Genomic DNA, 14165 nt, shown 5'->3' on the forward strand with positions numbered 1-14165 from the left:
CGTTGAAAGAGTTGATTAAAGTTTGAGCATAACACAAAATATCTGAGTAAAGAATAACTATTCGGATAAATAGATATCTTGTATGATATTTGGATGTTTGATATTTGTTTCTTATAAGTTGGTAGTTCTATTGTGCGTTATCTATCAGTCAATGTAGTTGACAATGCAGTACGAATAAAGTGATTTGCAAGATTGTCAATATCGACGTCGAACAGAATGGATGTGGAGAAGATTGTAAAGAGAAGAAATGGAAATATTGGGTGCTTATTACAAGAATGCTATGAAGAATGCAGAAGTATTTGTCGAATTTTTTTCAAACATAATTTAACACAATGTAAAGATATTTAACTGTCATTTAATTAATTTGTTCTTTGGTTATCAAATTAACGTAATAAGAAAATAAAATTTCTATTCAATCATGTGTAAGATTCATGTACTTTTACCTAACGTTACGATCATTTATTTCAAATATAAATACCTTCAAAAAAGTGATATGTGTATATATATATGTATAAATTGACAGCAACGTAAATCGTTGTTTGTCAAAGGACTTGAAAACGTGTGAGATGTACATATGTACGTATGTACATGTATCAAATTGACATACACGGTCTCTTCAACAAAAAAAAAAAAAAAAATATGCAGTTCTAGTGGCATATTTTGCTATCAAAAATATCAAAAATATTTTTTTATGTGTTAGAAAAAGAGATGTTGCAGAAATTCAGATGCTGTAAGATAATGTAACTTTTTTAAGAAAATTGTGACGAATAAGGATTAATAAAAAACACAATATAATATATTGTAAAATGCATCAAATATATAAAAGCAATAAAATTAGAAATTCTGATATTCCAATATAAATAAAAAGGAATATGAAGTCTGTAAAAAAAAATTGCTTTGACTCAACATACTTCATTGTCACCCAAAAGTCACTCACGTTTTCACGTGCATACGAATTCATACATATATCATTTCCTTATAATAAAAAAAAAAGCATATTCTTCGGGAGAAACGAAAATCTGGTTTGAACCGAAGTTAGATATTATTTTTCCAATTAAAGAAACATCGCAATTCAAAATAATACCGTTCTTATCTAATTAGTGTGCATTTGTTCACTTGTTGACAAAATTCTGTCACATGATTCAGAAAGAGCAATATAACACCTTTTCATCGATCAAATCACAAAGATCAATGCGCAAGATTTTGTTTTTCATAATTCGACGAAGAACTGTCGATAACTCGAAAATCACGTTCTTGCGAATTGTCTCGCGTTCGTCGCAAGGGAGCGATACATTTTCTTAAATCCAACAGTTGTCAACCTGATCGTCGCATTGATCAATGCGTAAAAGGTCTAGAAACGTCGTCGTTTCAGATCGATTTGACGAGGCCTTGTGATATCTATGGACCATCGAAATCCCGCGGAATTGCATCGTCGTCCCTTGCGGGCTTCCCTTTCGACGCGTAATTCTCCGCGCCCGCCGGTTGTTAACGGATACAGCAGCCGGGGACCCAGTGGACGATAAACGGTCACGGAATAGGATGAGAGAGAGAGAGAGAGAGAGAGAGAGAGAGCCGGAAGCAGCGGGATAGAAGGGATATTAAAAGGGCAAAGGGCTGAAAAATTTGCTCGTCGATCAAAGGGTTTAACGAGCTCCACCAAGGAGAGACGATTAGTCACGCAGTCGCGCGTACTACTCGACCACGTTCGAAAGGAGAAACGTAGGTGGTAACATCGTACGTAGCCCTGGCTGATTATTTTCTAAACTGCTATCAGTTTGAAACCGCTACAGCCGAAACTTCGAAAGTTGAGTAATATGTAGAGTTCGTGGCAGGCGATAATACACTTCTCGGCAATGCCCGGAGTATCATATTTCCAGTTGGTAACAACTTTCCACGTTTGCTTCAGAATCCTTCGCGATTCCGCCGCGTACGCCCTCCACCGTGTGGAAGGCTGGAATTACTATAGCGAATATATATATATTTTTCTGAGCGGCGCGGCGCGTTTACCCACGGCACGCCCGGAATATTTAATGTAATTCAGGTTCTTATATTCCGTTTACTTCGGCTCGTAATTAAATTAAATATTCCAATCTTGCTTCTCGGGGTGTCACGTATGTACTTTCGCCGCGAAGCCCTTTCGATGATTTAATAATCGATATTTCTATCAGTTATCCATAAAATCATAAAGTTAAAATGTTTCATAATTCAATGAAAATATGTATCGTGTTGGATTGTGGAAGATGAAATCTTAATTTTCCGTATTTATGATTTTGTAACTTTTTGGAGAATAGTATTGTTAAATTTGAAACTTACATACTCATGTACTCTACGTTTTCTGAAAAATTTTATTTTGTACGGTTATTGCTCCAGTGTTGCATCTCAGTGCATGTGTTTCATCAATTTCACTCGATAATTACAGATAATTAATATTTTTCTTCGAAAAAGCAAATAACTATCTCAGTAGTAAACAACTGTAAGTTATTATTTTTCATTAAATACGACTAACATACTTGCACGTTTGTCAAAACCTTCAATCATATAACTATAGTGATTACAGTTTTATGAGTTTAGCGAGTTTAACGATAATGATTACATTGTAATTCATTTTTAACCGTGCAATTAGAAAAGTATCTCAACTGATTGGCTTAGGAGCCTTCCACATGTAAAACTATTCTTTTGTGATTGTTCTCAATTCTCCAAACGTGTGTTATACTTTTGTTATAATGTCATCGTAGCAGTCAGAAAGTGTTTTGGTATTCAAATGAACTCGTATGTATGAAAATCATATAAATGGCACTGTTATTCGCCTGCGTTTTGTTTTCGCGAATTATTTGAATTGCAAACGATGTTGTGATTAAGCAGAGACTTCATAATTGTTCGCAAGGTTCGGCCCGTCAATTGTTCATAGTTTATCCCTACTACTGGAAAGGTTTCCCCTTGAACCAGTTAAGCGAGTAATGTGACACGGCAACAGCTAGGCTTCCCTTTAAAGATCTATGTTCCCTTTGTACCGAATTACACTGACGTAATCATGAAATTTGTTTCTTCTCGATCTTTCATTGAAATTTCATCAACGTATTGATAAGATCTTTCCGATCGAAATAAGACCAAACATGATAGTTACGTTGACGATGAAAATATAGAACAGTAGACCTCCATTTATACGAACCAGTTGTAGAGCAAATAGTTTATACAACAGGAATCCAGTAATTCTCTTCTTATTATAGGAATTCGGCTTATTTAATTGGACTGTGACTAAAAAATTGGTCCAATTAAATAAAGTTTGACAAACGAAATGGAACTATTGAACATCAATAGAATTTAGAAGATATGTGTAGAAAACTATGAGTGTCTATCTAAGAGTATAATTATTGTGCTGAAAGAGAATAATTATCAGTGCTGAACTAAATTAAATTGATCATCGAATGGGAATAATTTTGTATACATTTATTATATTATATGTGAATTAATTAATTTACAGGGTAACAAGAGGATAGAAATCTTCGAATTCGTGTAGGTATGTTTCTGTATTTCTATGTAGATATGTTATATACAAACTTAAATTTTTATAAAAGAGGCACCGCTATTTTTACGAAAAAATATTGATCACCGAAAGATAAACAGTAATTTTTCGTTTATATATAATTTTGTAATTTTTTACAAGAGTATTAGCTTCAATAAATATAATAAACGTGTTAAATTTGTATACTAAATTGTAATTATGCCTATAATATTTTGTTAAACAATTAAATACGAATCAAATTACATTGTGTTTGATTTCATTTTAATCAGAAAAATATCAACAATGTGTTAACTTTTCCTTTCAATTAATTGTTGATCTAATAAAATAATTACACTATTTAAAAAAATATATTAAAATAATTTATATATATCTTTATATGCTAATAACAAGTTTAAATAAGAAGAACAATATCACTGCTATCATAAGCTAACAGGCTGCCAATTTCTAAATCAATTAAAGAACTTAAAATTATTTAATGTCTAAATATTAAATAATTGATATTACTCGATATAACAATTCAATGACCTATGCAAAATATTATAAATAACCTGTTTTATACTTAAATTTACTTTGTACCTTTTGTCTTTTAACTTTAATTCCTATCTAATAGCCTTCTTATTTTGTGAAAGTGAACAAATAATTGAGATTGCACCTAACGCTATTATCGCGAATGAAATTACTTAACTTGGATGATCGAAATAAGAAGCTGTATCGTCGTTAAGAAAAGAAACTTGAAACGGAATATCATTAAAGCAGAAATACTAAAAGCGAAATGTGTTATTAAATCCTCATAATTACGGCGTTGATTAGTCATAATTAGAGTGCAACACACGCAAATAAAAGGAACAAAATGCTAAATTACGCCATTTCTTTGTTCTTTTAAATGTTTGAAATTAAGGGGAAATTATAAAATATCTGAACAAGGGAAAAATTCTCAGAATTATGTTAAAAAAGACAATTTGCATGTCATCAAAAATTCAAAGTAATAGAAATTTCTTAAATGTTATAAATACATACACTAGTGCCCAAAAATTTGGAGTATTCTCTCAGTTTTAGATAAAACCATGTCTTTTTCGACAGATAATATTACATCACAAAAGATACTGATATTTATTTGTTGCTATTTATATTACATTCGTGATTACAAAAACGCAAACTGTATATCCATTTATATCAAATTTATTCCCAAACTTTTGAAATATCGATCGAAAAATATAAAATAAAATATTTCACTAGAAGACAATAAAAAAAATTCTTTTCCCTCTATATATACGTACGCCAATTAAAATTCTTCCATAACGTAAAATAATTACTGCGCGATTTGGCGTCTCACGCTTGTACCAAAGCATATACAACAAACCATTAAACGAACATACTAGAAGAATCATGAAGAAAGTGGAACGATCCCACCGTGAAACGGAATTTCATAGGCGTCAAACGAATTTATTGCATTCATCGGCCGCGCGTCTTTATCTGATATCTCGGACGAACTTATTTCGACAATAGGCAGCAGCTTGAGCTAATAATATTCTTCCCTTTGGCGCAAAGGGAGAAGAGAAGCAAAGAAGGGAAGTCAGAGAGAGAGAGAGAGAGAGAGAGAGAGAGAGAGAGAGATGGTCTCGGGAATCAAAACGGCGAGGGTTACTTTCGCGCAGCAGCTTTTTCCTTTCGTTCCGTCCTGCTCCTTGCCGCGGCATGCCGCCGCGCTTTTCCTTTCTCTTTAGCCCCGACAAGAAAAGCATTGTGCAGAAAACTTGCACACGCGCCCGCGCCGCGCCGCGCCGAACGAAGCCGCGCGCCGACAACTGCCGTACTTGTATGAGGCCGCCACTCTTTTGATATTTCAACGTAGTAGACGAGTGGCGTGTCGTAATGAAATCATCTCCAGTGCTTTGATCTTCCCCTCGCGCGCCTCGTTCCTTTCCACCCGTGAGCAACCTCTGCGTCGCTTTCCCTTGAAAACGGCTACGCAACCCCCTCCACCCCCTTCATTCCACTCACCACCGTCCCAACCATACTCGCCACCACCCTCTAGCCAACTTTCCTCCACCGTTGCCCTTCCATCCGCATCCCTACTACCACCGCCGGTTCTCTCTACTTCTTCGTAACCATCCTTCGTCATACCTCCTGGCCGTTCTTCCCCCTCCCCCCTCCCACCCCCCCACAAGCATCGCTCCACGTAATGAGTTCCTTCTGCGCTTTCTTCGCCACGATACATTTTTACCATGCGAGAAGCAATTTCCTAATTATGGCAAGCGCTAACCGGTTGTCCTTTGTCGCGCGGCCGCTCTCTCCTTTTCTTGCCGCCGGTTTTCCCGTTTGCCCGGGCCTCGGCTATAATTACTTTTTCGCGTAGTGTTTTTTTTTTTTCTTTCTTTTTCTTCTTCTTCTTTTTTTTTTTTTTTTTTTCGCGCGGCGACGACGTTAATAGACGCCCGGAGAGAATGCACGCGGCCACGAGAAGAGAAAAGGGACGACGGGACGGCGTAACGGCCCGGTGAACCGCAATAATTCGTACGCTGCCTCTACGACGGTTGCTGAACAGTTTCACCGCGAACGAAACGCGCCGCGAGTGATTTTCAATGGTCCTTTCGTGTCCTTTTATTAAGCGAGAAAGGCACTTTTTTTTTTTTTTTTAATATAGGAAATTCTCGAACTTGGATTGGCGAGCGTAGTAGAGTTGCTTGAAATTGATGTTCTAATTTTTGTCCAATTGTGAGCAGCGATGTTGAGTGTATTGAATTCAATTAACCCTTTCGAGGCTAAACTTCTTTTTTGGTGATTAATTAATTATAACAGTAGAAATGTATTTTTTTCAAATGGTGAACAAGATAATGCATTCAAATCTAGACACTGTTCTATCAAACATTATTGAATGTAATGTTAATCAATAGTTTACTTATATGTGTATTTTTAAACATCTAAATAGGAAAGAGAAAGTTTTGTGGCTTTCAATTAATGTTTATTTAAGGTCTGGCTATTTCTAATCTGGTTATATTTTTTAAACTTGTTTGAAAGAACATATAAATAAATTTATAACACGAATCTTTTGGATAACGAAACCTTCTATATAGAATTATCATTTGCATCTGATATATATATATAATATAACATGATAGTAATAATACATCTTTCATGTTAAATAATAAATATACTGTAGATTTTTATTTACTGTTTTTTAATAAACAAATATGAGAGACGTCATCATTTTTGTATTTCAAATCCTCTTCTTTTCCTTTGAATATTTGGAATATCCAGATGTAGCTGGTATGAAATTGGTATTACATAAAATGATCCATTCCCAAGTTCTAATTCTAATTTAATTGGCAGTTGGAATTCAGAATATTAAATAAAATAAATTTCCACGAACGTTTGTTAAAATTCAAAAATATTCAAAACAAAATTCAAATATTTTTAACAATAAATACTATTTAAGGAACATTAAAACACGTCAACATAGCATAAGTTTATACGCATGTACGTAAAATATTGCACTCAAAAGGTACTCGTATTTAACCAGTTTAACATTGTTAATTAATTTGCTATATCAAGTGTACGCAGAGTGGATTGAAGTATTTAACGTCTGTGTAACAGTTGCCTCGAGATACATTTGAACATTCGCGTATATAATACGAAGTTAAATATTCTCATTTCATATTCTCTTTTTAACTGTAAGCACAGAAAGCGCTTCATTTGCAGCGCTTTATGAGTAGTCTCCTTTTGCAAATGTTTATACTGATGTTAATAACTTATTTCGATATCAAACGCTCGCTGTAATTTAATGCAGCGCGCGTTATTTAAAAATTCGTTCCAATAAATCTTTTCGTGTTTCGGTCTCATCTTTTGAAGAACGTGTTACAAACGTAAATTTGTGATTTATGTTTCACCGACAACTGGAACGTATTAACTATCTTTAACAAATGAGAACAAATTTTATAAAACTATAAAAAAAAAATGTTTCGAGATTGCATAGTGATGTTAAAATCAACGTTATTCACATTCTAAAATGTTGAAATTGCAATGAAATTGTAATGTGTATCTTATGATTCAACTATTAATACATTAACACTGCAGAAAAAATTATAAATATTAGTTTCGTTGTACAAACGATTATTCATAATTTTTTCAATGTTGAAATATGTGAGTATAGTATTATACCATAATTTATAATTTTTTTCAATGTTGAAATATGTAAGTGTAGTATTTGACCATAATGTATAAATTAATTATGTACAATGTTAAGTTACCATAAATTAATTAAATACTATTATAATTTCTATACTTTTTTTATATAGTATTATAATTACATTATAATTATATAATATATTGCAGAATTATAATAACACTATAAAATTAATTTATCATACTACTGTAGTATAAATTAATCATATAGTATTACTATTAATAATATCGACTCACGTGGAATAAAAATTCTATACAAATCTCCAACATCCATCCATAAAACGATATGCACGCGAGAGAAATTTTATTCTCGTCAAATACAGGTTGACAAAGGAGACAAAGAAGATCACCGGATGTCAAGCCGTGTTGTCAATAGAATTTCCCTATGAATGCGTAACTTGTTTAAAATAATCCAACGGGCGACGATGCCTGGCAAAAGGGAAGATCCGAAAGTGATTGTGCTAAACACAATAAGACTGGCACGATCTTTCGAGGGGCAATAACGCGATGCACGATCCATCGGGAGCCAAACGGGTGGACATTGACGATGATCGATACGCAGGGTAAGAACGTCGAACAAGACGCCAGTGGATAGAACAGATGAGAGACGGGACACTGGTTTCTTCTTTGTATGGGAGAACCACGACCGTGGTAGGTATATAAGATGTATCGAGCAACAAGGACTAACGTCCTTTAATTAATAAAGTTACGCGAACAACTCTCAAAGTCTTCGTACTCCTTCGTACACGACCTTCTACCGCTGTACCAGCTATTTCCCTCGCTTTAGAAATTCTGCTATTCCCACCCCACCGCCGGATACCTCTCTTCTTTATCGTTTCTTCATTCTTCCGTGAACAACCAAACTACAAACTTTCGGCTCTTTATTGAATGAAAAATGCACCCTGTCTCGAAGATTTATTTGTATTCTCATTATTTACGCGTGATAATCGGCACACGTGCTGAGCTTCTGCTTCAATGTGTAAGTTTTCTGAGATTTTTTGATGAGGCAGTTCAGTTTCAAGCTTCCTAGGAAATCTGTTAATTGTAATTTTTATATGTCGGTCATGTTTATGAGAGTATTTCATTTAATTACTACAATGGTACATTCAATTGAATAATAATAAATTGATAACATTAATCAATGTAGTAATTGAAATACAATAATAAGCAATTAATAATATAATAAAATCGTAATCAATTTTATAACTAAGCATGTACAATAGCACATAAAATTAAGATAATGATTATAATAATATAAATTGAAGATTGAAATGGATGCTTGTATACATCGTGGTATATACAATGTGTGCGTGAAGTATACAAGAAATACAATTTATATTAATATACATGAAATATAATTTGTACTAATATTGTCTGCATGTAAACATATTTATGCTTGGTTCATACGTGAAACTTTTAGCCGAGAAAGATAAACACTTAATCTCTTTTTATAATTATTTGAAAATATGTTTCTAAGTAAAATGTTTTAAAGTCTTACGAGGAAACTTGTACAGTCGTATCAGTCTCGTATTAAATATTCGTTTCAACATTCAAGAGGAAATGAATTTAAGATTTTTCATTTACGTGCTTTATATTTTATTTCTCTTTTTTATTTCTAATTGTTCTAGTGTTAAGCAAATGAAACGTTAATTACTATCAATATCAGTGTCAGTATCAGTGTATCCATCATAGTTAAATCCTACTTTATACTGTGGTATACGTACTTTCAAGTACACACTTTTAAAATGTGTGTTGCAAATCGATGAAAAGTAAAAAGCTTTTAAAAACAATCACATCATAACTTATAAATTTCTAAGAACATATGTATATTTATAATATAATTCAATCTTTGTTACGCATGAAATACTGGAAACACTATATAAAACTCGTAAAAATGACTTGTATGAAATATATTTGCATTTAAATTTTTACAAATTTCAAACGACACGTGATAAATGTGGAACAAACATAAATATTAATAATATCATAATGTAAATATGTGTTGTTTCTGGCATAAGTATTAATATTAAAAGATCAGTTGAAAATAAAAAAAGAATCATTGAAAGCTTATCTAAGTTTTAACAAGGAACAGAATGTTCTATTCTTCGATTTAAAACTTAAAATTATTGTAACCAACTAAGAATGTCGTCCTATCAGAACGTTACCGCAATTTTTATAAGAAGTTGCAGTCTGTTGAAGAATATTTATAGATTGAATAAAAAAACAGATTTTAAAGTTACAGAAAAAAATGACTGATTTCGCGCAGAAATACAATTTATTCCTCTAGTTTTTATATTTTTACTTTTGATTTTTGATACTTTTATACTATCGATCTGGATGAAATATAAATTAAATTTAACAGTAATTAAAATTATATAACGATTTATAACAATTCATAAAATTATAGTATCTAGCAACGATGATGAAAAAATGTCGAGCGAATCTTTGAAATATCTTTTCACAGATAAAGCATCGAAAAATAATATATGGAATAATACTGCAGTACAGTAACATTGTACAATGTAGTAATATCAATTCAAAAGATTTTCAAATGAAATACTGCACTACAAACAAGTATTTAAGAGTCACTATAGTCACTCGTATATTGTAAAGAGTTAAAAATTGCCTGGCAACTGCTGTCCGATTTACAAAATTGAATAAGACTTTCCACGTCTTCCGTCCTCCATAATGGCACGATCTAATTGACGTGGAAGCTCCCCCTCGAGGAAGGTACGTACATAACTATCGCTGGCGGAGTGTGCGTTTGAATGTGTTTGGTAATTGATAAATCGTATCGTAAACGAACAGCCATACGTCTTTTCTTCTCATCGACGAAGCGGCGCCAACCAGCAGACGAGAAGTGAACCAGGAGAGAAGGTTGTTTCGTTTCAGAAATACCATGCAGCTTCTGTAGTGGCGGCCCAGGCAGAGAGGAAACGCCACCCCGCGGATTGCCAGATTTTAAGAATTAAAGGAAGTTCTCGCTGGCTGGCAACGGGATCGTGTCGCGCTCACTGCGTGTCTCGACGACGCTCGCCCCAAGAACAGGCGAGTTATAGCTCGCTAAAGAAAATTGACTTGAACCCCAGCCAGGATAATAAAAGCGCGTTGCTGCAAGGAAACGCGGGCGAGAAGAACGAAGGAAGCAATAGGGCTCCATAGTATCGCTCTCGCAACGATACCGTGAACAAGAATCGAGAGACCGAGGAGAAGGAAACAGACTGGTGTCACGAAATTAAAAGCGTAATTAGAAACGTTGACAAACGATATTAATTAACACATTCGAGATTATGGGAAACTATTTCCAATAATGTCCACTTGTGTGGTGAAATTAATGGAAATTCAAGTGGTATCGAGGTAAGACGAGTAACAAGCAAATTTAGTTTAGAAGTTTCAGGCAAATTTACGGGATTTTAAAAAGTAAGATTTCATAAGAAAATGATTCTTTAACTTTAAATAGATATTTGATAGATTGTATATAATAATTTCAATTTATGATTGTCAATGCTTCTCAGGCTTTTGTGCTTTTTAACTAAGAATAACTCATATCGGTCATTTTAATCGGGCGTGTAATAAATAATAATTTGTAAATATAATAAACGTATAAATTATAAATATATATTATGCATTGTTTACAGATAAAACAGATTTCTGAAACAGATGATTCTCACTCTGAGAAGAAGAAACAAATTAAGAATAAAGTAAGAATAAACAAATTGCCACGAAAATAATTTATTTATTTATAAACACGAGATATTTCTACTGACATATATGTCCGTACAGAATTAAACTTTTTAATCAAGGTAAAAAATTACAAGAGAATATTTATTAATATTATTGGTGTAATACTATTGGTGACTTTCTTATGATTTCAGCGAAATTATAAAATGTACTTACGTTGCGTATTTTATACTCGTATACTACATATTTCACAGGTAAATACTAATCAATATGAATAACTAGGCGATTTTTCAAAAATTCATTATTAAATTGTATCGATTTTCGACTGCTTTTAATTATTTGATAAAAAAAGGACTTGATAGTACTTTGATAATTTCACGAATATCTATATATGTATAACAAAATAAACTTACAAATACAAAGGCAACTTATAATTAATATAAAGTAATTTATAATTAATATGAGGCATGTCTTGTCAATGTACGATAATAATTTCACGAGTGAATAATAAAATAATATATACAAATATCAACACGTTGGCTGCCACGTATGAACTCGCGTCTCCCAATATGCTAAATAAATCAATAGCTGAATAAATAAATAACAGAATAACTTTCCAAAGTAAATATATAATAAATCATTCAATAAAGAAAATCCCGAAGTCATTTTGCATTAATGAAAAATGAATACATTTTTGCTAATAATATTTTACTGATAAAAAGATATTTGTGTGTCACATGGTAGCCTACGTATCAAACCGTCGTGAAGAAACCGAAAATAACATTTTATTTAATTAACAACGCAAACGATAGAACGAAGTATCATACAGAACAGAAAATAAGAGAAATTAGTCATCGTAATAATATATAAATCGTGTAACGACAATTATGATCGCAATAATTCTACAAAGCATCCCAGTGCCTGATGCTGCGTAAGACTATAATTTGCACGATTAACACGTGTTGTTGGTAACGAATATATATGCATAACAGGATAATAAGCCGGTTTTCAATAAATAAACGCACGCAGACAAAGTCAGCTAATGTAACAGTATACGCGGCGAGTAGATCACACGAGCAGTGAATTGTTATTTTATTTATAGTTGGTCAGTTCCGATTTTACATTTAACTGAATAGCACGAATTGAATCACTGATATGTAAACCAGCGAACTGGAATTCTGGTAACTCGATGATAAACGGCTCTGTCCTGACTATTGAGACACGCACATTATTTTTTAACTGTCACGATCAGCAATGATGGATTGGAGGATTGTTGCGTGCGATATTCCTCCGCGCTCCGAAATGAAAATCCATCGAATCGTTTCGCTTCAACGTGAGGAGCGGGCGGTTTTTTTTTTTTTTTTTTCTCTCTCCTCCGCGTATCGCCGTAATTAAAACTGTCACTAATGGTAAATAACTTTGATGAATGTAAAATCGAAACAGTTCATAAACCGTAATTAACTTCTGATATAGCGTAATGGTCGGATCAATGTAGAGAACGAGAAAGCCAATAAATGGATTTCTTCTTCGTGTACAGAAAACAAGATTTTTTGTGAGAAGATATTAAATATAATTGAACGTTACTTCTCTAAATTAATAGCGTTCACAATTAACTTCTGATATAACGGAGTGATCAGATCAACAGAGGCGGACAGAAGAAAGAATAAACAATTTCTTTTTTCATTCATAGCAAATAGTTTTTACGAGAATGACGTTACTTCTTTCAAATGATTAATAAGTGATAGTAATTTAATAGTGCTGGACGGAGGTCAATATCTTAGCTTCAAACATTCACGTACGTTTACAAATTTTTATACGTGCTATATCGTACAACCGTAAGGTGAAATATTTAATGTAAATTTAATTCAGGTTTCATTCAATCTGTTAATATAAACTGATGAAATTATATCGTCTCGTAATTTGAAAATATTACCCACACCGGATGCCGTTTCATAATGTCAACTGCAGCAGAAAATTGAAACGGTTAACTCGGCGTAAAAGTATCGAAAGCATTAACCAGAGTGTGACCTTGAGAATAAGTATCTCGTACGTACACCGCTCTGTTGTTGCTGAAATAATATGTGACCTAGAAATCTGACGGGCGACGTTTCGTTGATACGGTACCCTCAAGATAAGCCAAAAGGCACAACAGTTTCAACGTCTTTTATCCACGTCATTGGGACGAATCGAATCGATGCGTCCAATGTAAAAGCGCATGGAAAAGTGTGATGTAACATTGTTGTTTTTGTTTTTTTTTTTTTTCTGTTTTTGTTTTACCTTATTCGGTGTGGTTGCTTGTTGCTGCGGCGAACAGCTGGTGCTGTGTATGGTTGGCTGGTTGGTCGTCGCCGGTACAATGCCTTGGTGATTCAGGTGGCTCAGCTGATTGAGCTGCGTGAGTTGTTGCGGCTGCTGCACCGGATTCTGGGTAGTGGCCTGCAGCTGTTGATGATGCGTCTGATGCGCAGGATGGGTCGTCTGATGATGCGTCGCGGGGAAGGTGGGCACCGTGAACGGGACGAACAGCATCGGGCTGCCGAGGATGTGCGCACCACCTCCACCCAATGCCCCCGTCTCCTCCCTACACCTTTTTCGTGCGTTTTTGGTTTTGGATAACTCTTTTACTCCATCAACCGTGTTTGTTACTTCGACGTGCTACTACGTTATTACTATTTAGTAATTTTGTACTGTTTTTTTTTTTTTTTGCTATCTTTCTTAAGCTTTCTCTATTATTATTATTTTTTTTTTTTTTTTTTATTATCAAACCCTGCCGACCACG

The 14165-nt window shown here is 33.7% G+C and overlaps 1 protein-coding gene across 1 annotated transcript in view; it reads right to left on the reverse strand.

The window, feature by feature from the left end:
* LOC122538403 overlaps positions 1–14114 on the reverse strand; it is a gene marked incomplete at its 3' end in the record, with an annotated part of 71548 nt that extends 57434 nt beyond the window's left edge. The window contains exon 1 of the mRNA XM_043672439.1: positions 13664–14114. Within this exon, the coding sequence (XP_043528374.1) occupies positions 13664–13915 (252 nt within the window). The remainder of the gene's footprint in view (positions 1–13663) is intronic.
* Positions 14115–14165: the final 51 nt, after the last annotated feature.

The sequence above is a fragment of the Frieseomelitta varia genome, unplaced genomic scaffold (genome assembly GCF_011392965.1).
Source record: "Frieseomelitta varia isolate USP_RPSP 00005682 unplaced genomic scaffold, Fvar_1.2 scaffold_993, whole genome shotgun sequence".
Taxonomy (NCBI): Eukaryota; Metazoa; Arthropoda; class Insecta; order Hymenoptera; family Apidae; genus Frieseomelitta; species Frieseomelitta varia.